The 27,602-nt window shown below is 45.7% G+C and overlaps 9 protein-coding genes across 9 annotated transcripts; 5 read left to right on the forward strand and 4 right to left on the reverse strand.

Moving 5' to 3' along the window:
* Positions 1-3,653: 3,653 nt before the first annotated feature.
* On the reverse strand, positions 3,654-4,299 carry F4822DRAFT_236674 (uncharacterized protein). Its single transcript, XM_051454237.1, has one exon. The coding sequence runs from the start codon at positions 4,204-4,206 to the stop codon at positions 3,823-3,825; it is 384 nt and encodes a 127-aa protein (XP_051313946.1). The 5' UTR covers positions 4,207-4,299; the 3' UTR covers positions 3,654-3,822.
* Positions 4,300-9,109: 4,810 nt separating this feature from the next.
* Positions 9,110-10,792, forward strand: F4822DRAFT_236686 (uncharacterized protein). Its single transcript, XM_051454238.1, has one exon. The coding sequence runs from the start codon at positions 9,356-9,358 to the stop codon at positions 10,649-10,651; it is 1,296 nt and encodes a 431-aa protein (XP_051313947.1). The 5' UTR covers positions 9,110-9,355; the 3' UTR covers positions 10,652-10,792.
* On the forward strand, positions 10,694-11,743 carry F4822DRAFT_443332 (uncharacterized protein; the record flags this gene model as incomplete). Its single annotated transcript, XM_051463095.1, has 1 exon — positions 10,694-11,743. The coding sequence occupies one exon, from the start codon at positions 10,694-10,696 to the stop codon at positions 11,582-11,584; it is 891 nt and encodes a 296-aa protein (XP_051313948.1). The 3' UTR covers positions 11,585-11,743.
* Positions 11,744-12,219: 476 nt separating this feature from the next.
* On the forward strand, positions 12,220-12,936 carry F4822DRAFT_402000 (uncharacterized protein; the record flags this gene model as incomplete). Its single annotated transcript, XM_051457987.1, has 1 exon — positions 12,220-12,936. A coding segment is annotated over exon 1 (615 nt), but the record flags the coding sequence as incomplete, so codon positions are not given.
* A 773-nt stretch (positions 12,937-13,709) lies between these two features.
* Positions 13,710-15,742, reverse strand: F4822DRAFT_236700 (FAD-binding domain-containing protein). The gene is made up of 4 exons (XM_051454239.1): positions 15,714-15,742; positions 15,241-15,624; positions 14,974-15,184; positions 13,710-14,924 (listed from the first exon to the last, which is right to left on the reverse strand). The coding sequence occupies exons 2-4, from the start codon at positions 15,415-15,417 to the stop codon at positions 13,930-13,932; spliced, it is 1,383 nt and encodes a 460-aa protein (XP_051313950.1). The 5' UTR covers positions 15,418-15,624; positions 15,714-15,742; the 3' UTR covers positions 13,710-13,929.
* Positions 15,743-16,263: 521 nt separating this feature from the next.
* F4822DRAFT_236785 (SET domain-containing protein) lies at positions 16,264-17,932 on the forward strand. Its single transcript, XM_051454241.1, has one exon. It carries the CDS (start codon positions 16,400-16,402, stop codon positions 17,729-17,731), a length of 1,332 nt encoding a protein of 443 aa, XP_051313951.1. The 5' UTR covers positions 16,264-16,399; the 3' UTR covers positions 17,732-17,932.
* F4822DRAFT_236773 (uncharacterized protein) lies at positions 17,844-18,649 on the reverse strand. Its single transcript, XM_051454240.1, has 2 exons — positions 18,142-18,649; positions 17,844-18,068 (listed from the first exon to the last, which is right to left on the reverse strand). The coding sequence occupies exons 1-2, from the start codon at positions 18,497-18,499 to the stop codon at positions 17,956-17,958; spliced, it is 471 nt and encodes a 156-aa protein (XP_051313952.1). The 5' UTR covers positions 18,500-18,649; the 3' UTR covers positions 17,844-17,955.
* A 3,868-nt stretch (positions 18,650-22,517) lies between these two features.
* On the forward strand, positions 22,518-24,441 carry F4822DRAFT_402017 (uncharacterized protein). The gene has a single exon (XM_051457988.1). It carries the CDS (start codon positions 22,903-22,905, stop codon positions 24,223-24,225), a length of 1,323 nt encoding a protein of 440 aa, XP_051313953.1. The 5' UTR covers positions 22,518-22,902; the 3' UTR covers positions 24,226-24,441.
* A 289-nt stretch (positions 24,442-24,730) lies between these two features.
* On the reverse strand, positions 24,731-27,426 carry F4822DRAFT_402022 (amidase signature enzyme). Its single transcript, XM_051457989.1, has 6 exons — positions 27,130-27,426; positions 27,026-27,076; positions 26,662-26,935; positions 26,367-26,601; positions 25,855-26,301; positions 24,731-25,780 (listed from the first exon to the last, which is right to left on the reverse strand). Exons 3-6 carry the CDS (start codon positions 26,679-26,681, stop codon positions 24,761-24,763), a joined length of 1,722 nt encoding a protein of 573 aa, XP_051313954.1. The 5' UTR covers positions 26,682-26,935; positions 27,026-27,076; positions 27,130-27,426; the 3' UTR covers positions 24,731-24,760.
* Positions 27,427-27,602: the final 176 nt, after the last annotated feature.

Consider the following 27,602-nt stretch of genomic DNA (forward strand, 5'->3'; position numbering starts at 1 on the left):
TACCTATCTAGGTAGATATGTATGTTATGAATTCATGTATAGCGCTGTTGTAATACAGTGCTTAAGCATTGCTGCAGCGGAGTTGTACCGGCCTTAGATTACTGAATTCATATCTCGGTGAGTCGAGGTGGATTAGATACCTAGGTACTTACCAAGTGGGATTACGGGGACTTGCCTTCGCATGTACCTACCTATAGTAGAGTGTGCTATATAAGTACATAAGTACCTACTTACCCAGTGTAAGTGGAAAAGGAGGCATCCTAGTACTGCATATATACTGATCATACATTCAGACTCATATATGCTTGCTAAACTGCCTCTATCCGAAGTAAATAGGTACTTTTTATAATGTAGTAAGTACGTTGGTATATTAGAATTAGACAGAGGTCGGCCGGTAGGAGGTTTCGGTTGACTCCTGGTACCTATCTAAGTACCCTAAAAGAGTCTGCAATGCCCCGGAGGACCCTGCATGTTAGACTAAAATAATGCGTCGGAGGTTTTCCTTCGTTATTTGGATCTACGCATACGCATGTATGCGTACTACATATGTACGTATGTGTATGTAGGCACGTAGCACTAGGACACCCTTGTCAAAGTTCTGGAATTTTTACTCTTCTTTTCCTTTCTTTTTCTTTGAAGCTTGCATATATACCTATCTAACCTAGGTAGCTAATAAGACTATTTCATACCGATGCCCTACGAGCCGAATGACGCAAGATTAGCTTGTCACATTATATACCGTCAATTCGATGGGTCAAGAAACTAACGTAATTGCATTGTAATTTGCCAGGCCTTCCTTGTTGAGACGGAGTTGCGAGACGAGCAAAGTATCTACATACATATGTACCTAGGTAGGTTATATACAAGCGCGTAGCCCTGTTAAATCATTACAAGCCCCCCGTTCCACGTGCTGTGGTGGCACCTGAACAATTATAAGTTGATTAAGCGGGGTTATAAATGGTTATTTTATGTACTACGTATTGTTCTTAAAAAGATCTTCCTAGGCTACGTAGTTTTCTACCTCCTTTCCTTGCTTGAGACTTTGTATTTATCTGGATGTACTCGTTTTAGAATAGTAGATCCTTAGAATATGTTATCTATATGTCTGACACCGCATCGGAGTCGATGACCATCTAGTCCGACTGCAACAGTTTGCTATCGTCACTAATTGGGTAAGTTGCATTGTTCACTCTGACGTCTGGTAATACTAAAGTATGGATATAAGAGAATCAGCCTAGGGAAGGCACAGTTAAGAAACCCCCCTGTTAACAGCAGCCCGCAAAATTTGCCGTCAACTCGATAAATAAGCGTGTACTTCCTAGAGCTGATAAGTTCGGTCGAAACTCGCGAGGTTGCGTGACTTACTTGTTATGCATGCAGAGTCGCATCCATCCACCTAATCTAACCACATGACAAAAAAATAAACTGAATAACAGATATGACCTTTAGTTTCTACCTACGTGCCGGACCTAATATGTTACCAATGAAGTATCCGGGGGGAGGGGTAATTTGAAACCCATTATCTAACGCTGAGTATCATTCAGCGTAGTTCCTACATAGACGGCCCGAGATCGGGATATCCCTTCAGAGTTCTAATAGAGAATGGTGGGTGTCACCGCAGAGACGGTGTGGCTAGCGTTCGACATAGAATCAAAGTTAGGTACTTAAGTACCTAGAACAATCTAAGAGGACTCGAGGTTGTTTCATTCTTCGGAAAGGAGTTGTAATTTACCAGAATCTAAGTAATCTACATATATGATGAATGCCTCCAAAGTGGCCTTGCATATGGCTCTAAAAACGTGATATTATCTCCTACCTAGGTACGGCGCTTAGATGTAAGAATGAGTAGGTGACAAACTACCGACTATTTGTGACTTGCATTTGTGCCCAAGGTTACAAAGGTTCCAGAATGCTTATTTCCATCTAGCGGAGGATATGCTATTTTGTTTCTTGCCTTGACACGTATAAACTCATAGAAAATCTCACAAGCAAGCGCGGGTCCGCCTCACTTGGAAATTCTTTTAGCTCGTACCAGCCGTCTTGAAGCAACCACATAGATATTTAAAAATGCAACTTCGGTAGATGCCCGAACGCGGGGGTAGTCGGGATTCCGACATGGTCCCTAACCCGAGATGTTGCCCAGCAGATTTGCGTCTTACCGGAACTTGACTACACACCGTATTCTAAAAACTCAGATCCTGTAATGATATGATTCGCAGTATTTATTCGCCGAGCGCTGTCAGCTTATTTCTCTTTTGATGTAGAAAAGGCACCTCATGCATGGACTATCTTTGCTCGACTTGAGAGGGGGATCCTCCACAAGTTGGACGAACGTTAACACCAGACCCAAAACTACCTAGGTACTCATTAAATGTATTAAGGTGGGACGGCGTTTCCCGTACCACTACATTAGCACTGGTTCTGGCGCCTTGCATTACATTGCGGCCATGGGGGGGTTCTAGTTCGGCGCAATGCCGCAAGCTAATTTGTCGTTTCGGGTTACTGACCAATAGAGCTCTTGGCGGCAGCGGTCATCGTCGCTAAACAGCCTTATCTCAAGTACTGGACTTCTGAAATAAGAACGATCAGTTTCTTACGAGATGACTTATACCTGATAATACATTTTTATACTCTAAGGCTGTCTTTTATTTAGTAAGCAAGTAACCCGTTATTTCCTGCTAGATTCATCCCTCGAAATAGCATGCTCCTCTTTTGGAGTATGATAACCTCTCGCAGGCAATGCTGCAATAAACTATGTCCTGCGGTGTTCTAGTCATTCCATCATGATGAAAGCTGTATTTCCTCTACCCATGGCTAACACGACGCCGCATTTAATAGCCCTAAACCCTACCTAGTATCCATAACACCAGACTCCAAGCCTCGCAGCCCTTGCCTTTGCCACGGAACGCACTCTCCAAAGAGTAAGGAGGTCCGCAGAAGAAGGGTTGCATTTGTAGTACAGCCCAGTGTGGTTGCTTATTGCCCTGAAGATCTGTACCACTGAAACAATCCCTAGTGTCCCAAATCCGATATTTTCCCTAATGATTCCCTTATAATGGTACGCCGATTTTTTGCCTCGTTAAAGAAAGAATAAGTCCATTGATTTAGATGTACGACGCATGTCTCTTGGTTCGTCTAATCATATGCTCCCATGCTGGTGGGGATCGCGGACGGCAGTCAGCTAAAAATTTATGTTAGCCAAGTATAGAACTACGCAAACGTGTTGCGTGGTGCATATATAGGCGTCCTGTCAAAAAAAAGGAATGTATTGCTGGGGCTACCATGCGAATTAAAGGTGTCAACGCTGTAACTTAGGGAACCGAGCACTAAACGAGGGTGGGGGAGTTCCCGATAGTAATATAGAGAATCTTACAGCAGAGTTCATCATGCCTAGCGGGAGGCCAGTCAGCAATTGCCCATGTACATATAGTTAAGGCGAAGTACAAGCATACCTTATTTCCATATGTGTGACCCGCGCCGGACATGGTCGACCTGTTCTCTCATAGATTTTGCACCATTTTTGAACCACAAAGCGAAAGTGCTGGCAGCAATATTCTACCTAATACAAGCTTAGTCAAAGCATTCCCTGAATCTGTATGATCTGGTTGTAGAGAAATACCTGTGTGTAATCACACATTGTCGAAGAATTGGTGTAGTCGGTTCGACTCAAGTCTAAGTGGGCCGGAGTAACAGAAAGAGATAAGCTTCTAAACCAATATATTCTCTAAACTCTGCCAATATGTAGACCTAGAAGTCTAGAGATGGTAAAGTGTTAAATAAATAAAAAATCATGCGCTTATTTTGCTGTGTAGTCGATAAGTGTCATCCATAACTCCGAAATAAGTGAATAAAACAAACAAAGTCGAAGGTGGGTGGGAATATGTGTGTATTTAAGCTTGTCGTATCGACGATCGTGCTCGCAACTGACAGCGCTGGAGAAGTACATACCAACACCAGGAACCTTTGGCCAGGTGTGCCTGGATTCATACAGACCACACTACTTTTTCTAAAGGTGCCAAGACGTTTGCATGCACCTATCATCGATGACATTTGAATGGGCTCGTCCTTGTACCATGATCCTTGCCAGACAGGAGTTGGCCGGTACTGGAGACTCTGCTGTATGGTACAGGGGGATCTGGCCTGGACCACTAACTGGAAGCCACTGAGAAGAGCTATGTACATGGTCGTCTGGGGACCCATATTCATGGGACCTAGGTACGATTGACACCTAGTACTTATTGCTAGCCTGACGAGGCGGCCCTCTTTTAGCGTTGGGCCACCGTGCTCTAGGTGGGCACCATGCACAGGGACGGCTAGCTAACGGACTTTTCTCCGACATGTTAAGCACCTTGTGCTTATTTATGTACGTCAGCTGGGATACTAGACCGCATGATGGAGACATTAACGAGACTAATAAGTTAGTTATATACCTAAGCAGTACCTTGGCAACCTTCACATAATCAGGTTACATCTTGATCTTAGAAGGGTCATGTAATTAATACATTAGGCATTTCAAGATTATGATAAAGATGTATAACATAGTGAGAATAATACGTATATGGTATATACCAAAACCTTGGATTAGGATCCGCTATGGGAAAAAAGAATAAGACGAAAAAGGAAGCAAGCTCTTCAGGCGGACGAGGATGTCCCACCCCGCTGTAGCGTGCAAGGACTGCGCTAGACGGCATCAAGCAATGTACCTATCCTAACAGGTTAGAAGCCTTTACAGTACTTGCCTCTATGTAGTTATTTAGCGCGGATTTTCGAAAAGAAGTAAAACAAGAAACGAGTTGTTTCAGAATCTACCCAGGAAATAATGTACGCGACAAAAAGAGAAGGACTGGCTAAGATGATACCACTAAGATGATACCACCTTACTACCTCATTTGCTTGTTTACTAACCGGTTGGGAAATATAATAACACTAGACATACTATAGTAGAGATTTTCCCGCCATCGGAGAGAAGCCGTCACAAAGAAAACTATCAATGCTAGAAGAGCGGGTAAACCCGAAGAAATCGTACCTTGTTAACTTATACTTGAGCCTATAGCCACCTAGGTGACTAAGGTGGTACATCCCTCGGAGGGTTGTTATGTCTGCTATGCAATCAATCTAGATTAGGAAGCTAATAAGCTAGCAAGTATATAATAATACCTATTCTACTACTTAATATTCCGTATTGTATAGTCATTTTTGTTTCTAAGTTCCCTATTAAGAAAGACAAAAAATCATGCAAGCAGATATACATATAAATACCTAACATGTAGATACCAGTCTAGGTACTTGCATGAATATGTACCTATATACAGCTGCCAATGAGCACAAGGATACCTAATGTACGCCCTAAAGTAAGACTTCGAAACGCATTATTAGCCTAAGAGCTAGCACGTGGGTCACCTACCACCTTAAGGATCAACCATAGCCTTGATTCCTTGCGCCAAGCCGTGGGACATCTCCACGAATGGTGGCCGAAATTAAAGCCAGCGAAGCCTTCCAGAAGCTATGAATCCGCACTACGAGGATCCAACTGCACTTGTAGCCATTTATTTGTCCACGCTAGTTGATAAGACCCGTCAAAGCAGTGTTTTCGCCCGATTTTAATCGGACTCAGCGTCTAGGTATTGTACTTCGTATCTTATTCTGAAGAGACGAATTTCCAAAAGCGGCACACAATTACCGAAGCGAGATGGGAAGCTTGATACGGGTATACTTCCTTACCAAATAATGAAATGGCAATTTTGTTGTAGGCGAAGATACCTACGGTACCTATAAGACAGCGCAAATAATTCTAACTCCGAGTCTATAATCATTATACACAATGAAGTAACTAACCTAATAATCAATATTCTAGTAGAAGATTCGGTACTTATATAAGCAACTAAAGATGCAGTGGTCCAGCCCACAGGAGTCTACATATGTAGTACGTGCAACGGGGTCGGCCACGTGTCTTGGCTGGATATTCACCCTGTCTTTTGTTCGGTAGTTGAAAAGAGATGCCACACTGCGGGTCGCGACGATGCCCGACAACACAACATGATGCGGAAAACACGTATTTCGCACGGGCGGAAACCCGTCATCTGTGTGGTTGATATGTAGATACACTACAATTTTTTTTTTAAATCGCGTTTAGAGAATATGAAATTTCCCGCCCCCATAAAAATTTTCTTCTTTTTCTCCCTCTTTTTGTAGCCTCAAGGATGGGATCCTTAGGGAAGTGTTATTCTATACCCACTCGCTTATTAACTTGCCTAAGCAGGTAGGTACTTAGCCAGATAGGTGTATGGATGCATTATGACTTTACGGCGTACCCACAGGGAGGTTTATCAAACTTATACATGTTTAGTGGTGTCGTAGAGCAAATCATTGAGCGCGGGATGATGTGCTCGCTGAATCCGCGCTATGTCACCGTAAACGATCAACAGCATCCCTCGGTGATGTCAGGCGGTATTTGAAAAACATTGGGAATCATAGAAACTAGGGAACCAAGTACATGATCCCAGACCTTTGTCTGGACCAATAAACATTGACCCAGTGCAGCGTCTCGGGTCGCTTAGAGTTGTGTTAATCCATACCATCGGATGTAATTACACGGGTATTTCGAGCATCATACTCCACCAGGAAAAACATGGGCCTGTAAAATAGTAGGGGGTATCTCATACAACCCCATGATTCAAGAACCTATAAGAGGTACTTAAAACAAGTTCTTGACATCATATTGAAACTTGTAGCTATTTAGGAACCAACAAACCATTGATACGCTTTTTATTACTTAAGGAAAGTAATATCAATAAAGCTAGTGTATAATAGTGGTTATTTTCTTTTATAAGTCTATTAAGGTAGGTACCTAGGTAATTTAGTTAATTATGTACGTTCGATACGAATACCCCTATAAATATAGTCTTGTACCTACCTAGGTATGGTACCATTTTATAAAGTACTGTTAACCCAACCCTTGGCCTACTCTGTATATCAACACGAAAGTGATCAACATCGACCATTGGACCTAAACCAAACTTTCCAGTTTGGTTGCATTCAGGCCTTTTGGGTCTAGCCGCAATAGAAAGCTTTTGGTATGAGTGACGAATTGAGATAGCTTGACAAAACTTCATGATTGCGCCGCGCACCCACATAAGGACCTTGAAGTAGATTAATAACCTACCTAAATAGGTGAGTTAGAGAATATTCATTCTGGGCTTGCCTTTCCCTACGATTCAAAGTATCTAGGTCTACATCATTCTACACTTCTATGTGAAACTACGATGGTATCAATCCTAACCCTATGCCTAAGGAGCATGATCACCAGGATTATATACCTTTTTTACTTTCATATTGACGTATTCCTAGCTCAGAAGACATGGGTATTGCTCAGCAATATAAAATCACATGCAACCCCCGTATCGTTGCAGCTGTATTGATTAGAGGTAGCCGTTTTGCTCCATATTCCAATGTGAGATGTGATATGAGTAGATGCATACAAATGATGATGGGACAACGAATGAGGCTGACTGTCGTATGAGAGGGCGTGGTAGGGAGCTAACATTAGCACACATAATAGAATCGTGGACCCTGTGAACTTGCATACCCTAGCGTATGTAGCATCACCCAACCATACTGTAGTACGGCGCATTTTTCGGTACCGAACAGCGCTGTAACTTGGGAACCGCGCCACCGGGTAACCGTTTAGGTCAGCTCAGATACCCGAATCAGACCGAGGAAATCAACAACGTAGCAATATAATCATTAGCAAGCTCCTCGTCTCATCACCATTCGGGACGTCGATAAACCAAACACCCGAAGCTAGACAGGGCGTTCGTCCAATACCTCCGTAAGGAGTTTACTCCGTGCCTTTGGACCTTGCACATAACCACGTCGGATTTCCGTTAGCAAAGCTTCGAATTGCTCCGAGATGAACAGAATTAGTCGTGCATGAAGGGCCGAAGCGTAAAGCACATGCTTCATGTGCACGAACACCGATTTCGTCTAAGTATTTTGAATTCTGCGAATATGCTAGTCCACGCGGCCACTAACCTCTCTTTAGCTATCATAGGATGAAAAAGAAAAACCCCTCGGTTCATAGTGTCTTTTCAACCCTCTGTTGCTCAATAGCCGAGAAATTTCGATCAATAATGACCTTCTGTTGCCATATGTATATGAGTATTCATTCGGGCGATCTCCTGGAGATGGGCAGACATAAGTGGCATGGTGATTCTCTAAATAGGACGACCGTTGCACATATCTAAAGTGCAAGATCCCTCAAAGATAAAGATACCTAGGTACCTACCTGGGTGGTAGAGGGCGGATTGAGGATACCTAGGTACCTAGGTATGGATGCTGCGCAAGTACTTATTCGTGAGGGGTAGAACGTTACAAATTTCTGTCGGAATTGTATATCCTTGTTTCGCCTTATTAACCCACCTAACTTTCCAAGCTGATGTGCGGGTGATAGAGGGAGCTCACAAGTAGGTAGAGAATGCGAAGTCGAGCAATGAATATTCGCCTTCACCCATTGAAGGTGCCGATTCAACGCACAAAGATAACGTACTACCTGTGTACCTATCTACTTAACGAAAATACCCGACCCAAGTAAGTACCTAAGTAGGTATCCTTTGCTATTGGGGATGGCGGCCGTAGTATATCGACGCATTTATATTCCTCATTAAATTATCCTTTTATTTGAAACCATGAAAGCATATTTGCATGATCTCTCGAAACTTCTCAGCCATGACAATAAATCATATCTATTATGTAGACGTGGCCAGCTTCTCGAAGATTTGTGAGAGGGTATAAAGGATGAGGGGTTGAGGTAATGTATTGTATCTCTCCCTGTAAATTTATTTAGGTAGTACGTAGAAAGGCCCATGAGTACCCAGACGGGAACGCGTCCTATATCTCTTTTTCTTTTTTTTATCCCAATTCTGAAATCATCATGGCGAACGAATTTTTATTTTCAAATCCCTGTTCACAATTCGCATATAATAGATATAATAGTGGAAATGTGTTGAGATCACGTGAATCGTAACGGCCCAATGCATTTTGTTTGGACATTTCTAACATTTCATATTATCTACCTACATGTAGATTAGGTACTTACCTACTCACATAAAGTATTCTAAGCAAAATGTCATCTTCAAGGGAGTCAGGAACTCTGGGGACATACCAGAGGTACAAGCTTGGTCAAGCTCAATTCCAAAAATGGCTAAAGCAAACTTCAGACAAGATCCGGCTCAATGGTTCCGTAAAGCCATCGACTGGAACAGCAAGTCTTAATAATGATTCAAGTCCCAAGAAGCGCCAACTTACCAAAGAAGATGCAAAAGCATCATCTACAATCCACTAGTCAGAGTTAGAGTCAATGACAACAACAGTCATAGACAACACCGATCCTGAAAAGATTCCTCGGTCGGCGATTGACATTTTACGCGACGTCGTACAGCTCAGAAAGAGGAGCGCGCGATTCTTTAGCTCGGCGGCAGCTAATTCGGATAATGACGCGTTGAAGCAGAAAACCTCCGCGCATGATCATATTATCCAGGTGCTTGAAGGGATTTTGCACAGATTTGAGGCTGCTATATCCAAAATTCGACCATCTACGTCAACACCCTCAACGAGTAGTGATAACCGATTGGATATGAAGGATATAAAAAATATATTCGAATATTTAAAGCCCGAAGACTCGCAGATTGGAGATGAAGGAGACCTGAACGAGGACTCCGACACAGCTGCGCCAGTTCCGAAGCGTAAGACGAAGACTCCGAAGAAGAACGGCAAAAAGTCAAAATCGAAGAAACCACCAAAGAGTCAACCCACCCAGAAGCGAAAGACAGGCTCTCAAGGAACTTCCTGGGTTGATAATTTCCAATGGCTGGAAGGAGAAGAAGAGGACGACGATGAGTATGACTACTACATGTTGATCTACTGCTTCTTTCAAGATTTCAACTCTATACGGACCTTCGTCATTGATCGCTGGACTGAATACTTTTATCATAAATCGGTGGCACTTGATACTCTCGCGGTAGTGACGAACGCCGCCTGCGAAATGTTTCATGAGATGGAAGCTGAATTGAAAAGAACCCTCAAAGATGTCCCCGAAATGGCTGATTACGATTTCATGCTCGACACGCTGTTCTTTGAATACGGCCTCGACCATGTGGACTACTCAGATGAAGATAAGCTAACGGATCGTGAGAGAAATCATAAGATTTTTGGCGAAGCGGATTGGCTAGCATTTCCCGCATATACTCAGATCACCCAGATGTTGGAATTCATACCGCCAGGAAAGGTACCGATGGTTCCAACTGAAGCTATAATACAACCTAAATACGGTGTGCATGAGTACGAGGGTTATCGTGAGTTCATGAAGAATGTTATGTTCGAGATAATGCCCGAATGTTGTCTTATTAAGGCTATGAAAGCAAATGGGCTATTGCCGATGATTGTCAGTGCGCAAGATGAATTCACGCTTGACTTCGAAGACATACTACGAGTGCGGGGGTATTCTACAGGCGCCATTTTCGGGTTAGCGATATATCTTGATATTCGATATATTCTCGAAGACCAGGTGGATCACGCTTTTCGCCTCCTAGAAACTACCGGCGCGCAGATGAAAGCCACTCTCCAAGAGCATCTACCCAACATTAGAAGTCCTTAGGACCTTAAAAAGGAGTACCGAGACAGGCTGGCAGAGGTTGACATGTTTGCCATATCGGACTTCCTTGAAGAAGATAAGGAAAGAAGGTTTCTGGAAAAGGGGATGACGGAATCTTTCGAGAGACATTATTTCTTGAAGAAAAATCCAATATGGTCTGGGCTCATGGATTTCCGCTGCCGACTTGTCCTCAACAATCTTGCGTTCCGCTTCATAAGCGAAACGCCTGTGGTGCTCGGTGCGGCTTTCGTTTATGTAGCATCACGACTTGGATACATCACTGGTTTACACTGGCCTCAAATGGAGCGCTTTCTCAAAATCCATGGCGAGGATAAAGTGCTCCAGGGGACCGTATCCCCAGAACTGACCCCGATTGTCCTCCTCAAGAGATTCGTGGACTCTAATTTGTTCGGAGCCGATAGCTCCTCTATCAACAAATTCATAGGCCCTCCCAAGCCGGTCAAAGCCCTTCATCAAAGGTATGCGTGGGAACTCCTCGGCCATTATCGCCAACCAACGGCATACCTTAAGGATATTGTACAGGACAAGGTCGACGCCGAGCTAGACGAATGGTTCTTAAAGCAAGCATCGACCAATCCTGCAACCCTAAAAGATACCATTGGGTCAGCTATTGTTTCGCCAGTGCAACTGCTAGAAATCCTCGACGAAACTACGACGTCTATTCTCGAGAACGACCTCTCAATTGATTATTTTCTGTTACACAAAGAGAGCGTAAAGCTCCTGCGAGATTTGATTGGGGGATTCTCATCGGAAGTAGAGAAGGATATACCATCGTTGATGGATGTGGATGTAAAAACTGATAAGCTGGCTCTTCTGCTGCAAGTGGTCTACAAATCCATGACGGAGGGAAATGTAGTCGAGACCACGGAGAGGATGAGGAAGGTCATGACGAGGGTTTGTTCAGAGCTCAGATAAAGACTGCACTCGGTCTGGTCTGTAAATGAGCAGAGAGCCATCTACGTATGTACCGAAACAATTCGGTAGCGTACTGAAATTAGTATAAATCGTATGTACAATAACAGCAAAGGTCAAATAAATAACCACCTAGAGGCAATTTCAGCTAAGAAGTATCTCGTTCACCACCACCCACTTCAAACTCGCTAGGCCATTTTTCTTTCTCCGTCTTTTCTCGTTCATCTTTTACATCGCTTCCTTTACCCAGCCTTGTCGCCATCCTCTTTAGTCCTACCGGTTTCCAATTTTCGAACGTTGGCCCCGTTTTCTAATAATCCTCGTACAACCCTTGTCCTCTCTCGTTTTAGCATTGCCTTCCCATATTCTAACGTATTCCAATTTCTTTAGCGTAGCGTGCTCACCCATGACTCAGATTACGACTCTACCATATCCCCTCCCATATTTCGGATCCAAAAGAGCATCGCTTGCTGGCGTCAAATACCCGGTCATTCGGTATTCGCACCAACCATCGCAACCCCAAGATGAGCCTTGCCGGTTACGTCAAGATTGGTTATCCCCTTTTTAGGTCCTTGCTACACTATACGCCTATAATATGGGGACGTTATTTATATTTATCATGTGAACCAAGGCGGGACGTCGTATTTTACTTTAATTTATCTTCTATGATACCTACAACTCTCATAAAACCACTATTTGCCGTCAAAACTTCGAATTAAAGATGGCGTTCTCGGTTTCACTATCTCAGACATCACTGGCGGCTGCGGTGCTAGCTTCTAGCGTTGGGACTTACGCGGCGCTCTCACCTCCCAACATCAGCACAAAACCTATACCATTGACTGGTGACACGATGCGCTGGCTAAACCTCACAGAGAAGAGTACTTTGAGTGCCACGTTTGCACCGCTGGGTTTTCTTGCGCTGCATACTTCGAGCTTAGCATTCACTTACCCGAACATTCCATCATATCTGCTCCGGCACGGTGCAGCAAATGGTCTTAACCCAGATATGATTACATGGTCACCAGCGACGACTATACCCTTAGCTCTAATCCTCTGCGCTGGTATCCCGCTCCGGCTTATTTCATACGGTTCATTGGGGAAGAATTTTACCTTCGCGCTCGCGGAACCCGACGGGTTGAATACATCTGGCATCTACCGCTACGTACAACACCCCAGTTACACCGGCATCATGATCCTCGTCGCTTGCAACTTAGGCTTCTTTATGCGAACTGATGGCGCACTCGGGTGCTGGGTTCCGCCAGCCTGGTACGGATTTCTGCGGACGCTGGAATGGACCGTGCTCGGTCCTCTGACGTTGTCGCTGTCAGTCGCGATGTGGACGCGCGTGCGACAGGAGGAACGTATGTTGCGTGGTAAATTCGGCGTGGAGTGGGAAGAATGGCATGCTAAAACAGCACGATTCATTCCCTGGATTTTCTAGGGAATAGACGGGCTATTCGACATGGGAAATACTTAGTCGGTTAGATATTGAGTGGGGACGATGGACGTGGCATGCTTCGGATCAGGCGGGCTGTCGCACTTTCGGTATACCATTGGCAAGGCCATTAATTCTTATATTGGGTAATTATATCTTGTGTTTTATTCTTGTTTAGAGGCCGAAAATTCCTGTATGTCCTTTGGGGATACACAAGATAGAGCGTGAAGCCTATCTGAGTACTAATGCTGAATGATCATTCTCCTTTAGTAGGGTTTGCCGTACCCATTAATGTTTATTTCCATAGACAAACCTAATGGCCTTGGTTATAAGTTTCTGAAAGACCTCAAATGCCTCGGCTATATGGCACGGGTGTTTAGACTCAGAAGATACTGTTTCTGAGAGGGGGATTGTGCTTCGAACCCCTCTCTTTGCCCCTGGCCTTGGAGGTCTCCCCCAGATATCCAAACGCATGCACTAAGCCTTACATAGCAATGTGGATATCCATTGTGCAGTGGGGACACTACATACTACTATGTAAGGTACCAAAGTAGGAGTCTATGCCGGAGAGAGGCGTAGATATTTCGCGGGGAACACCTAATCTATCGAATACCCAGGCAGTTATGATCCTTCATAAATCAATTTAATGTCTAATGAACTTCTCGGCATACCTGAATCGGCATTCCTATGCTTAATTTCGGTCGGAATCCAGCCGCTTTGTTAGGGTCCGAAGCTCGGAAAGCTCGGACTCAAATAGCATCCAATTAGTCTGGCTTGGGGTCAAAGTAGCTGATTATCTTAATTTCGAAACCAAATAGTTTATAATCGCACAAACATAGATTATGCCGTACGTATCGTTTTCAACGAGGAATAATTATTTCAACTAAATGGCGTCTGATCGGCCGTAAGCTTCTCACAGGAATTCTCTTGTGAAAATACCCTCAGGGTCCCAGCGTAGTGTCAATTTACGCAATTTCTCCACGCGCTCATGCCCCTTATATCTTTCCAGGACAGGCGCAGATCGCGAGAAGTTTCCGTAGATGGTGTAGTCGTTTTGTTCCTGAGTCGAGCGGAGGTGTTCTTTGATTCTCTCAGCTACTCGGTATGCATAATTTAGGGTCTCCTCGTCGGAAGCCCAACAGAGCAAGTGGCACCATGTAGCAATGTCTCGGTGTGACCAGGCAGTCTCTTTCTCCGCCGCTACCTTGTCCCAAGGACCATCACTCGTGAATTCGATGACGAAGCCTGTCGGCTTGGCAGTTGGGTATTTTTCTGTTACTTTAGCCCTCTGGTCAACAAATAGCGTCATATCATCTGGTTTGAATTGGTTCATGCTCGTAAGACCAATCGCTAGCCACTTCTTTAGGCCGCCTTTGCTTTCAAACGCCTGGAAGGCCGCATTCACCTTTCCAAAAGGTACTTCGCTACTCGCTGGGACTGCAATTGGTTCGAGGTCAAGCAAAGGCTTGAATGCTATGTCAGCATCCGCCTTGCTTCCAAGGTGAATGATGGCAACCATAATGATAGGATCAAGAGTCGGGGGCGCTGGTAATACGCCAGCCAGACAATAAGATCTTGTCGTGTTTTGTTTGACTTGGATGGCGGCCTTCGACAGGTCAAAAACCAGGGTTCCGCTCCATACGGTTCCATCAGGAGTACCCAGAATGGAAATAGGATGTATTTTGACGGTGAGGGATGTGATGACACCGAAATACTGACCCGCGCCCTTTATTGCGTAGAGGAGCTCGGGATTTTCATCGTCTGAAATGGCGATAATCTCTCCCTTGGCGGTAACCATGCGGGCAGATACAATGTTGTCAGAGCCAAAACCAACCAGCGGGGCCAGAAGAGTGATGCCACCACCGACCGTGGATGGGATGAAACCAACGCTATTGACTGTTCCAGTTGCTAGATAGGATCAGCTCTGCTGAGTTTCTAATGGTCGCTCGAGACTCACCGACACAATAACCCTTCTCATCAACAGCCTGAACCACATCTTCTATCAAGGTGCCAGCACCTGCAGTAGCCGTTTGATTTTTGGTATTAATTTCGACTGTCCTGATTAAACTTAGATCTAATATTAACCCTGAGGATCCAATAGTCGACCATGAACTATGGCCTCCGGCTTTTGCCACGAAGGGGACGGATGATTCGACTGCTAGTCTGATCTGTCTCTTACTGTTAGTACTCAAAGACTAATCAACTCTTCAGTCATAAACTATACAATTTTTACAATATCATTTTCCGTAGCTGGCAGAACCACAGCACCGGGTTCCCTCTTATCTATATCGGTCCATCGTGCTAGGGTCGCTTGGAAGTCGGCTTTCGACGAACCTGTCAGTACCTTCGACCCCTCTGAGAGGGTTCGCTCAAGCTTCTCGATAAAGGTAGCGATTCCCATCGTCTAGGTGTATTAAGAGCCAAAGCCGGAAGACAATAGAGTTAAGCCATGAAGACTAGCGAGGTGGAGGGGGTCTTATAGACGAAAGGGGTATGCCGAATTACATTACGGCGTTATCCTGGATTATACGAACGAAGCATGTCGGGATGCGTGTGTGTCCGTATCGTGAAGGCCGATGGGTACTAGTTCGTCTAATGATTGCAACATCTATAGTCAGCACTACGGTCAGCGCTATATATTAATGGCTGAGTAATATTTGAGCTATTGATATATGAATAGATCTGGGGTTTTTATACCTTGTATAGCAGATACTATATGAGCTCCTACGTTTCCTTTACGGCCGTATACCCCCTGCCTGGGTAAATATCTCGACAATACAGCTAGTGAGTTACTAGGACATAATCGAAACAGGAACGATCTCTTATCTAGTGGCTAAAATGGCGGAGGATTCGACTTCTCTGAATATAGAGACTCGATACCATGATAATAGGATCTGAAAGGATGTAAATGTGAACTCTGCGCTCAACATCGCGGTAACACCGGCCTCGTGACAGAAGTCAATTACTTTAGGTAAATAACAGCAGGCCAGATAATCCCTTTTCTAGAGAGGTAGAAGATAATTCGTCTATTTCGACCACCAATCTGAATATTAAGGGGAAGAAAAGAGAAGTTGCGGATCACAGCGAGCGGGAATGCATTCGGTCTTATCGGAGTATTTCATACGATAAGATAGGAATCGGAGATATTCTCGGTGTTACGATAACAAAAACATCAGTTGATTACATAATAATAATGCACGAGTACTCGCCAATTATATCCAATTCTTTTTTTAACATTCGACTTTCACTTTGACAACAATTTCATTTCGAAGTTCGGCATCGCTAATTGTCATCGGCGTATATTACAGGTATAGAAATGAGGCATATTTGGGGTATATTTATCAATGCATTGAACTATTAGCATTTTTCCTACATATTCTGCGATGGCCAACGTTGTGACAGAACGTTTCGATGCCCTACTCCGATGGGTAGAGAATGATGGTGGTAGTCTCAATCCTGCCATTGAAATCTTCCACGACGAGGTTACTCGAGCGTCTTTTCGCGTGAGGGAATCATGTTCAACTGGAGTTGATGACGCTATAGTTACGCTCCCGCTCTCCAAATCCCTTTCGTATCTCGATGCTATTGATGGTCATCCGGATTTCGGTTTCTCCTCATCTCCAAGTACCTCAAACCACGATGATGAAAGCTATTTCCCAGGGGATTTCTTGAAAAATACACCACCCCATGTCATTGGTCGGTTCTTTCTCATGCAACAATACCTTCTTGGGTCCAAGTCAAAGTGGTGGCCATACATACGAACTCTCCCTCAGCCTGAGCATATGAGCAGTATTCTTCCGGTAGTATGGCCATCGGATGATATCGAGTTCTTGAGAGGTACCAATGCCTTTACGGCGGTGCAAGATGTCAGATCGAATCTCAAAAAGGAATACAAACACGCTATGAAATTACTACCAGAGAACTACCATACAGCATACACACGGCCGTTGTATCACTGGGCGTTTAGTATATTTACTAGCCGTAGTTTCCGCCCCTCGCTCATTCTTCCCGAAGAAACTCAGCTAAGTATTCCATGCGAGTTGGATGACTTCTCAATCCTGCTTCCTCTATATGATATTGGAAACCATTCGCCATTGGCCAAAATTGCATGGAGCACCGACAAACAGACTCGATTATGCACGCTCAAGTCAAGACAGACATATTCGGCCGGGGAACAAGTATTTAACAATTACGGGATGAAAACCAATGTCGAGCTGCTTCTAGGCTATGGTTTTACGCTCCCAGAGAACGATAATCTCCATAATGACTATATTCATATTAAGACAAAAGCGGACCCCGATGCTGGCGACTTGGCAGCTACACATATCGTGTCATTAAGACCAATGGCGCATCAAAGTTCATTCGTAGGACGCTCAAAACTCTTGAGCGCAGAGTCAATGAGCTGTCTGCCTTGCTTCTCGCATGTCCAAGACACCCTCATCGCTGCCCTATACGAAGCTATTACGAAGGGCGGAGACGAAACAGGCGAAATCGATTTGGCCAATATCATGCGGGGCGAGATTCCCGGTGAGGTGGTTACGAAAATCGTTGATTCATTAGGTTCAAAATTGAGCATGGATCTGGAAGAGATAGAGGTGAATGAACCGGAATATGAGCCTACCAACCGCAACCAGCAGTTGGCCATAGAACATCGAGACCAATGTAAGAAAGTGTTAGAAAACGCACTTCGGAGCCTCTTGGCGGGAAATGGCTGAGATCTCATATAAGATGTGGGCATCACGAGTTTGGTGGTTTGCACCATCGCATATTAAAAGTCGATAAATTCATTCTCAAACTCCGAACTAGGGGTATCAAAATGCAATCTGCCGCCGACGCCCAATAATACTAGAGCACATACAACCTCCTTTTGGACCCAAGACATTCTCAATGACTGGGGAATGTGCCCACTCCACATCACATACGTCATTGCAGCTATAAATCAATGACCACGCCTATCATCCATATTCGGCTGCCAAACCCCAACCGCACCTCCTGCTTCGTCGGGTAGAAACGTCATGTTTTCGTTCAAGAGATTCAGGCACGCTTTGGAAGCTAGCATCTCGTTAGAAGGCGTGTCGAGGGGCCACGTCATGAATTTCTTGGCAGGACGGAAGAGGTCACTCACGTAGTAACAGGCTGACATTTCCGGAACTAAGTGCCGCGCTCATTCTAGCCGAGTTGTAGCAGCCATAAGTGCGCTGCAGAGCAAGCATCCGCTTCCATAGCCTTTCGGGGTCGCCTTCCGTCCCTTCTTCCAAAGCCTTAAGGGACTCGCGTCTCCTATTCCTGGACATGTCTACGCGAACTGAAGAACATTCGGAATCCGGCGATGGCGATCTCGATGCTCGGAATTTCTCAATCGGGTCGATGGGTTCGGGGGACTCGACTCTTTCGGGACTGCCACAGGCTAATGGGCATGGTGTGATAGCGTCGATATCGTCTGAAATAGCCGGTGGGCTCGACTTTCTTGAAACTTTCGACATATTTCTTTAATACCAATTATATCCACCGTTTCAACTACTATCCGTTTCTGTTTCCCCCCTTGATCGGCTGCCAACAAGAGGGCTGTAGCGCTAGACACGAAGCAAGGGCAAGCCTAATTAAAGGTGGCGGTAAAATGTAGCAACAAGTGAGTTCTGGCAGCTACTTATTTCGACAACTTTTGGTGGATAACATGAATCAAGGATTTTAAAAAGGGAGGACAAGTCTTTAATTGATACTATCTCACACCATCAGGGGGAAAAAAGTCGACAATTTTAGATCATCAGGGTGTGGAGCTGACAACTAATATATAATATTGGCCAAAGTAACATCGAGCCTACGAAGAAGGCTAAACCGAGATACTACACATGCTCCACGTCTGGCAACGTTTTTGTATACATACATAGTGAAAGACAGGGTGATGTGATGATGAAACCTGCAGCCCACCCAATAATGACCCATCCGGGGGGTCTTAGTGATCGGCCCCCCTCTCAAGCATTTACAAAGTGCTAGCGTGCAGCTCCCGCGCATACTATTGCTGACTCAAGATAGTTTAACGCTACTACATCAAGGTTAAGTTCCTACTAGGTGGATATATTCCCAGAAGCCGGATGTCTCCAGGGGCCGACAAACGGCTATGGGTGACTAGGTGACTAGGTGACTAGGCTGGGACGATGGCGACATGCGTCAGCCTACCGGATTTGGAGGATGGGTAATAAATAGGTACCAACTGACCTCATCATATATCTGCATGGTGTGCGTTGTCGAAAGCCCGCCCTAGCGTAGCGTTCGCATCAATTAGATACCGGTGGGCTCTGGTATTGAGACTTATGTATGGCAACACCTGTCATCCGATGTACATAATTGGACATTAAAGCTTATGCTCAATCTGGATTTCTGGGTGCTAATAGCGTCGAGATGTTTCCTAGGCAAGGTTTTGGTACGGGCTAAGCTCTACTAAAGCTGTGACTGGGGGGAGCCTGCAGCTATCGCAGATCTTCAACTACCGGCCGATACCTTTCCGGCATCCCTCCCCAATAAGCAAACCCGGTACTCCGTATGTATACTAAGACTAACCGCCCCCGTTATCGGCTGTATCACTAGGATACGAAGTGATCAAAAGCCTCATGATCAAATAAAATTGTCTATCCATGTATACCTAGGTATCCATCTAGGTATATAGCTCCTCTAACCGACCTATGTAAATCTGACCCTGCCTCAGTCTTGATCAGCGCACGATAGTGTGGGTATACATACACAAGTACACGTACTTCCTCGGTACAGATTCGCCATATGCGCGAACGGAAATCAAAGACATAGAGGCTCATACGAGCATGACACGTGCTTCCGCAACGTTTGATTAGGGTTGACGAGTGTCCCGGCTAGAGAAGGGCGGGATTGATTAGGTTTCAGACGATCATTTCCCCCTGGAAGTGATCGCGGGATTGACTCACCCAGCAAGATATAACGATAGCGCAGACGCTACTGGACATAGTGTACCTATTGTGCAGCAGCTTAGGTACCTACCTGCTGAGGCAGAGATCGAATATCTAGCCAACCGCCCGCTCCGCTGTGCCGGTAGCAAGGATGCCAAGCTCCATAGTGAAATGCATCATGTCAATCACGTATATCATTAGTGCGGGGGGTTACATGCGCGGAAAAGCAGGGGTTACGAGAAATTGTCTGTGTTCGTACGAATCTGGGCCAACATCGACTTATTATTGTTCGTCCTTCTTTTTGAGGTCCTCACTTCACGATACGCACGTACGATGTCGAACGAGATAAAGAAAGTCAAAGCTTCACCAGCGTGATTCTAGTATAAGTATAGTCGGAGAAGGGCGAGATGCTACATAACTGGGGGGAACTGAGGGGGAATTTGCAGCTTTGGCTTACCGCCCTTTCACCGTCATCTCCGAATCCTTTAATTTTTTTTTCTTCTTCCCTTATCAATTGGTAGCATTGCGATTGCATCACGAGTTGCCTCCCTCCAGACCGATCTCTTAAATGATGGATGGGTCACGCCCACGATCCGACACCCTCTTCTTCTATGAACCCTCTATAACTACGGCTCTAGAACTAGCTTGTCCTAACTTCTCGTTCCTTCTTATCTACCAAGTCTATACCTAAACAGATGAAATATACGAATAAGGGCACTATCCGTGGGGTTGTAGGTAGATAGGCAAGGGAAGGAAAAGGAACGCGCGCCTGACCCCACCATCGACATTTATTATTTCCTATCACCCGTATTTCATGCCTTCCGGGGGCAATTCGTGTAAGTAAAGCTCCCCTACAAATACCACGGATCGGATACCAGATGACCTATCGCAGACTAGTGTCTCCATACGTGTAAGAAGCCGCCCCGGTCGATCCAGGCTGCCAGGGTGCACTGAATGGGGAATAGGACTCGGGGTTTGAGCTGGCTCGCATATGATCGACATCTGGAGATTTTGCCCCGGACTTTCAATAGACCAACAGCAGCTCAAAGGCTTACTATACAACGTACGGGCTGTACGAATTTCATAATCAAATTTCCCCTTCTGAGTTTGATTTTCTTAGATACGCGCGTGTTCAGTCGATCGTCCATCGTTATTACTGTTACTCTTCTCACCACCACCTATCCAGATATCCCTCAAGTGCGAATGAGGGGAAACGCAACATATGTCGTTGTCTGACTAATGCTGGTAAAGACTGTTTGAGATTAGATAGAATCTTATAGTTGTGTTTCTTCTATTTGCTCATTCTTTATCGAGCTGAGTGCTGTACTCCGGACTCTATTAGCGATGCGGAGTATTGAATATGCGACCTGTCCTAATGATTCCGGCGCGGTCGCCATTTAGAGTGGTGATATATCTATGGCACCCATGTTTTCTTTATATTAATATTTTAGAAACGAACCTCTGATTTTTTAATGATGAGTGGAGAGTTCATCTACAGATGGGAATACGTCGGGCATCGATACCTAATCATTACGAGTCAACCCCACCATAAATACCTGCCTAGAAGGTACCTACCTAGGTACCTAGATACATAAGGTAAGATATATCGTAGGTATAACTATTCTGATTCAAATGCGGAATTAAAAGGGATTGTAGCGCATTGAAGGAAAGAGATTTCTACACCTTCGCTCAAGCCAAAATCATTCCGATATGACCGATCACCTAAGATGAGAAGCCACTTTAAATTAAAGGGTCGGGATGCCAACTTACCCATCGATCTCTAGTGATGAATCAAGTATCACTCGCATGCCAACCCCCCAAATTTTTCTTTTTCACTGGCACACCGAAAATTCCAGCATGATACACTAGATCGAAAAAAGAATAGTACTTTAGAAGCCCCGAAAACAACAAGTATAGTAATTCCTATTGTAAAATATTAGAAAGTCAACATGAATTCCGTAAATCAAAATACCATTTAAGTTTCGGTCCCATGCGATGATCGCCGGGAACACCGGAGCGGAGAATAGTTGTGTAGGAAGGAGCCGTGCTACCCTCTTTCGCCGTACCTGATCCTTGGCGCGGCTCTAAGTACGATCTACACATTTTCACATATCTAAGGGGCATAAATACCTACTAGGGTATCTATATCCAGTCCTAGATTTCGATCGGTCGAATGACTTTATACCCGCGGTGCCTCCGGATATGATCTAAATTAAATACTCTGTTGAACACACCGTTGAGTTGCTGGCGCGTAAATTAGGCAATTGCGTGGAACAAGCTGCGGCGTGCCGTGCCAAGATATATGAGCGATTGTCCAAGATTTGTTGGTTAGGTCGGAGCGTTTTGACCGGATGCCGAATAGGATTCTTTCTAACAAAGGAAAGAGGTCGACGAACCAATCATATATTTGGTGGAAGATACTAATGTGGCTTCCATTACGCCTTCATGCAGTCAATTGGGGCGAAGTTCTTTTAAAATAGATAGTATTAAGTACCTAGGTATGAATGTGTAGAAGCTATGCTGCTGTGTCTCTGATTTGCATGCGGCGATTCGCTGAGTGACGGATTCATGACGCATTTCGGCCCGCTCTTCGACTGCCCATAACAGGTCTACTCCCGTTTCGTCCGTCTCGTCACATCTAGGAAAGAGTTCTCAATCAGGACGCATTCTTCTAAACCCAGTGACGTATACGTGTTCGCAGCTAGGTTGAATAGTAGCTTTGGTTTCGTACGACGTAGTTCTGGTGTAATATCCGTGACTCGCGCCTCGTATTCATATTTCCGATCTTACTCTACTCATTGCTTTGTTTCCTCGTACAACGAGCGAAATTCTACTTTTCCGGTTCGTCGACAAGTTGATGCAATGGGGTTTCTTTATTATTTCATAGACAAATGTTCCTTACCCCGGAACTTCTGAGACTATTTCGTGGTTACAAGTAGATCGACCAACCGGTCCAGACATCTGAGAGGATGAGACGCCCACGGCAGATCTTGTTCCTCACTGGACTCCTCGTTAGTGGTAGTCTCTTAACTTTCCTATTTTTTCGGACAAATACTAGTCTTCGTATTGTTAGCTCTTTAAATCTAGGGGGTTCAGGAGAGACACAACCTACCCCGAGATATAAACCAGCCCCAGCCTACACTCCGCCGCCAATCAAAGATCCCTTCCCAGCGCTGGCGACATCGACACCGCCTCCGATTCCATCGTACAATGTTGCCGAGAAAGATGGGTGGAAAAAATATGGATTGGAGGTCGCGCCACCCCTAGTCATTGGGTTTACTCGATCATGGCCTATGCTACTTCAAACAGTAGTCTCGTACATCACCGCCGGATGGCCAGCCGAGCAGATATATGTAGTTGAGAACACCGGCATGCAACAGGCCAATGCGCGAGGACAGCTTACTTTACAGCATCCCTGGTACCTGAATCACACAGCCCTCAAGCGCCTGGGTGTGAACATCGTCCAAACTCCAGTCCTCTTAAGCTTTGCGCAGCTGCAAAATTTTTACCTATCGCTATCGTATACGCACAAATGGCCGTACTACTTCTGGAGCCACATGGACGTACTCGCCCTCGGCCACGAAAACGGATTCGAGGGCCTCACGCAGCGCGCCGGGGAGCCAGGGTACAAGAGCCTCTACACCTTATGTCTTGAAGAGCTTAACCGCACCTTGGTGACGGATGAAAGATGGGGACTTCGTTTTTTCGCATACGATCACCTTACACTGCAGAACCCGATGGCTCTTGAAGATATCCGTGGTTGGGATACGTTAATCCCGTATTATATGACGGATTGCGATACTTACACCCGCCTGCATATGCGTAATTGGTCGCAAAACGAAGCTAATTGCGGCGTTATAACGGATACATCTGTTTCGCTCGATAATCTTCTCGCCTTGTACCGAGATACTAGCGTGACCCCCGATTTCCTCGACCCGAATCCCCCGCCACCTCCGCCCCCATCCGAATATGGGAAGAGAAGCATCGACAATTCTGCTCGAGCGCCTGATGATTCCGTGGAATACTGGAAGACATTATTAGCGGTTGCTGACCGGATGTTCCATTATAAGCACGGCGACCGTGGTCGAAATACTTGGCAGGCGGGTCAACACGGTGGTCAGGGGGAACCATTCTACTACGACTCTGCGGGCTTCACGGAAGCACTTGATGTACTAACGGAAGCAGGAAAGGAAGTATTTCGTCGCAAGTGGGGACATGGAAATTGCGATCTGATAGCCGGAGGAGGGTTGAAATTCGAGGATCAGTGGCAAGTTTTGAAGGATTGGGAATAGCATGAAGGTGATACCATAACTGACTACGTCAATGTTGATGATGATTTGAAGAGGATGGGGGCCTCTTTCCCCTTGGGCTACGATAGGGTATGGATAAATGATTTCGAAATTGGTTTAGGTAAATGGGGCGTTAATAAGTGTTTGATGAGATTAATAGCATAGCATATGGCAAATCGGGGCGAGACTACGAAATTAAAATAAAAATTACTGAGAAATTGTTCGTACGAGGTTGTAGAATGTCGTGAACTTAAGCTCTTTCGTTATCTGGAACCACTCAAAGAGGTAACCAAACCCAGGTGAAATCCCTTGCGCCTAGATACCTTCGTCCTACAAACGTAGCCATTTAATATCCCGAGCTGGTACATCGATACGCGACAAACAAAAGACCGTACTCATTTTACCACGCATTCGTGTAAAAGCGTCGTGTGTGTGTATCCGTTGAGCTCATCCCATGTAACATCACTCTACTCAGTACCACGTATTGCATCACCCCTACGTCCCCTCGACCCCCCCCCTTCAACTCTTATCTTCCACCCTACTCCTCATCTAACCCAAGCCCACCAACTTCCCAAGCGGCAGCGGCGAGGAATATCATCCGCTCATTCCATCTTTTTCCCACAATCTGCATACCCACCGGCAATTTCTCCTTTCCGTCTCCCTCGACTTTTCCCCAGCCAACAGGCATAGACAACCCGGGGTGGCCAGTAACATTAAAAGGTAACGTATTCAGCGTATTCGCCAGGACGAACCCCGCCTTTTCCGCAACCCCCATATCCGCCGGCGCATGTCGCGGAGCCACAGTCGGCATCGTAGGCATGATCAACACGTCGAAGTCCTGCAACGCCCTATCGTATGCAGCGCGTAACTCATGAACATGTCGAATGGCCTTATCACGGACACTCTCAGGATACCTTTTCCGATCTAGCAGAAATTCGCCACTGAATAGTCCACCAACTACGAGCGGATTTGCCCATGTCATTGTGTCATACCACGTTTGATTGGGGTTTGGGGCCGGGGCACCAGGAAACGGAAAGGGAAGGGTCGATGCGGTTGCCGATTCTGGCCTGAAAATCAGCGTGTCGCCGGCGTAGGCGCGGGTTGCTGCCGTGAAAATGTGGGGTGCGATGAGGTGTAATGGGATTGAGACTTCGGCGACAGAAGCACCTAGCGAGGTATAGCGCGATGCGGCTTTACGGATTACGGAGGCCACCTCGGCGTCGATGCCGGCGATTTCAAAAGCTTCTTTAAGGACGCCAATGCGTAGACCGCGAGCAGCCGCTTGGGGCGTCCAGGTACCAGCTGCGGTTCGTTTGGAGATATGCTCGTCCAGAAGGGCGTGATACTGAGGGACTGCGGATCGAAGGGGTGTCTCAGGTGTCATGCGAGGGTCGAAACCGTCGTAGCCGGCGAGTACCGTAAGGAGAAGCGCGGTGTCCCGGACGGAAGAGGCCATTGGACCACAGTGGTCAATCAGGGGTAATAGCGAGGCGATACCCGTGTAAGGGACTAGACCATGTGTTGGCTTAAGGCCGTAAATGCCACAGTATGCAGCGGGCTTTTATCGCATTAGTATATGGTCCACTCGACATCCCTCTTATGGGTGGTTTGGATTACAGAGGGGATACGAACAACTCGAATGCTACCACCTTGGTCACCGCCGATAGCGAGGTCTACCCCTTCGCCTAAGCCTTTAACAACTAGACCTCTCGACTTTCGCCATTTGTTGATTGCATTGATGGCGATAAGAGCTGCCGATCCACTACTACTCCCTCCAGCCGAATAACCCTTGAACCAAGGGTTATCGACGGGGCCGGTGGCGCTGGTAAAAGACATTGCTGACAAGCAATAATTTTCACAAGTCGAGGTACCTGTTATCAACGCCCCAGCCTCTAAAACCCGGCTCACAATAGGGGCGTCGATGTCCGGAATAGGAGCAGGTTTGTCCTCGCATAGATGGAACGGCTGGGTGCCACAAGTTGTCGGCACTCCGGCTACCGAAACACTGTCTTTGATGGCAATTGTCTTGCCAACTAACAAGCCGGTGCCCTCTGAGAGTTTTGCGGCTTCAATATGAGCCTAAATACGACATATTGGTCAGCGAAAAGTAAAGAAGACATGAAGAAAAACAAGGGCTAGCTGACACGATGACTCCAGGCGTTCAAGGGATTCTCAGATGGCGACGGTAGAGTGTATGCCCGAGGGACTGGGACAAGCGGGGTAAGTCGCGGATGAACAAAGTCCTTCATACGCTCGACGAAGTCAACTGACTCCTGCGCGGCGCGAACCACACGGAGGTATCCCATTTCATCTTGTGGGTTCATAAGGATTCCATGGGCCTTTGCGACTTCGCGCACAGCCTGGATCGTGGCTTGAGTCCTGGATTGAATTTCAGCGACCGTATCTTGTTTGCCATCATATGACCGACGGATCACTCACTTCTCTTGTTGTGAAGCCATTGGATAGAGTTCGAAAGCGGAGGTTCAAAGTTTGAGTCTGAGTAGATTGGTGATAGATAGGATGCTTTTCATCTGCTTGAATTCTTCTGCATTCAAGGCGAATGGTGGACTATTTATCCTGAGAGTTGAAGTCCTTGACCTCGATATCTCCGAAGCAGCGGATCCTTTGATTTCGGAGCCTCCCGGTCGAATCACGACTGTGATTGGTCGAGGGTATACGAGCATCAAGTTCCCTGTCCCGCGTCGGTGCTCCGCTCCAAGTAAGTCAGCAGTAATCCGGGAGGAGCATGTTGCCGAAAACCGTGATATGACATGTTGAGTTGATAATAGATTTGGTAGTATACCTATGTCGCACGTCAAATGTACTCGTCGCAGATGTGTCTGTTCATCCAATACTGCCACTTATAAGCATCATGATTTTCATGATGTTGGGTGAAGAGTCGCTAACACTAGCTTATTGGGTCTCACCTAGGTCATTAGGTGGAGATATTCCAGACAACGCGACCGAGTGATAGCGCATGAGAACATAGGTCACCGTAAGTCGGTACCTATGCGGACCATTGTATAAGCTCGTCTTTAGGATGTACCTATTTGCGACTACCATTGTCAACTACGAACCAATCCTTCCGTCTTAGGGTGATATTACCAGGCGAGGGATCGGAATCTGTCTTAACGGATCTAGACATATTTGCGCTGAGGATCGGCCCCCAAGTGCCCTATTAAGAACAACTTGCCTCCAATTTTCAGCAACCGCTTCACTAATTAGTTACTCGGATGATCCCTTTGGTTGAAACATTCCCCACTAGTACTGTCTTGCGTTAGCCTACGGATGTGGGCGTTTTTCCCATGCGAGATGGCCGATCGAATTCAAACGTGGCCGAAACGACTTTCGACCCAATTCACGAGGGTTACATGAGACAA

The sequence above is a fragment of the Hypoxylon trugodes genome (genome assembly GCF_022578975.1).
Source record: "Hypoxylon trugodes strain CBS 135444 unplaced genomic scaffold F4822scaffold_5, whole genome shotgun sequence".
Lineage (NCBI taxonomy): Eukaryota > Fungi > Ascomycota > Sordariomycetes > Xylariales > Hypoxylaceae > Hypoxylon > Hypoxylon trugodes.

Bases quoted from the DNA above. Each gene is read 5' to 3' on its own strand.
- F4822DRAFT_236674 (XM_051454237.1), bottom strand. From the start codon at position 4,206: ATGAATATGGGTCCCCAGACGACCATGTACATAGCTCTTCTCAGTGGC.
- F4822DRAFT_236686 (XM_051454238.1), top strand. From the start codon at position 9,356: ATGACAACAACAGTCATAGACAACACCGATCCTGAAAAGATTCCTCGG.
- F4822DRAFT_236700 (XM_051454239.1), bottom strand. From the start codon at position 15,417: ATGGGAATCGCTACCTTTATCGAGAAGCTTGAGCGAACCCTCTCAGAG. The intron at 15,185-15,240 runs GTATAGTTTATG...AGTAAGAGACAG, and splicing joins AAAATGATATTGTAAAAATT to ATCAGACTAGCAGTCGAATC. The intron at 14,925-14,973 runs GTGAGTCTCGAG...GATCCTATCTAG, and splicing joins TGAGAAGGGTTATTGTGTCG to CAACTGGAACAGTCAATAGC.
- F4822DRAFT_236785 (XM_051454241.1), top strand. From the start codon at position 16,400: ATGGCCAACGTTGTGACAGAACGTTTCGATGCCCTACTCCGATGGGTA.
- F4822DRAFT_236773 (XM_051454240.1), bottom strand. From the start codon at position 18,499: ATGTCGAAAGTTTCAAGAAAGTCGAGCCCACCGGCTATTTCAGACGAT. The intron at 18,069-18,141 runs GTGAGTGACCTC...ACGAGATGCTAG, and splicing joins AAATGTCAGCCTGTTACTAC to CTTCCAAAGCGTGCCTGAAT.
- F4822DRAFT_402017 (XM_051457988.1), top strand. From the start codon at position 22,903: ATGAGACGCCCACGGCAGATCTTGTTCCTCACTGGACTCCTCGTTAGT.
- F4822DRAFT_402022 (XM_051457989.1), bottom strand. From the start codon at position 26,681: ATGGCTTCACAACAAGAGAA. The intron at 26,602-26,661 runs GTGAGTGATCCG...AATTCAATCCAG, and splicing joins ATGGCTTCACAACAAGAGAA to GACTCAAGCCACGATCCAGG. The intron at 25,781-25,854 runs GTTCGTATCCCC...ATGCGATAAAAG, and splicing joins AAGGTGGTAGCATTCGAGTT to CCCGCTGCATACTGTGGCAT.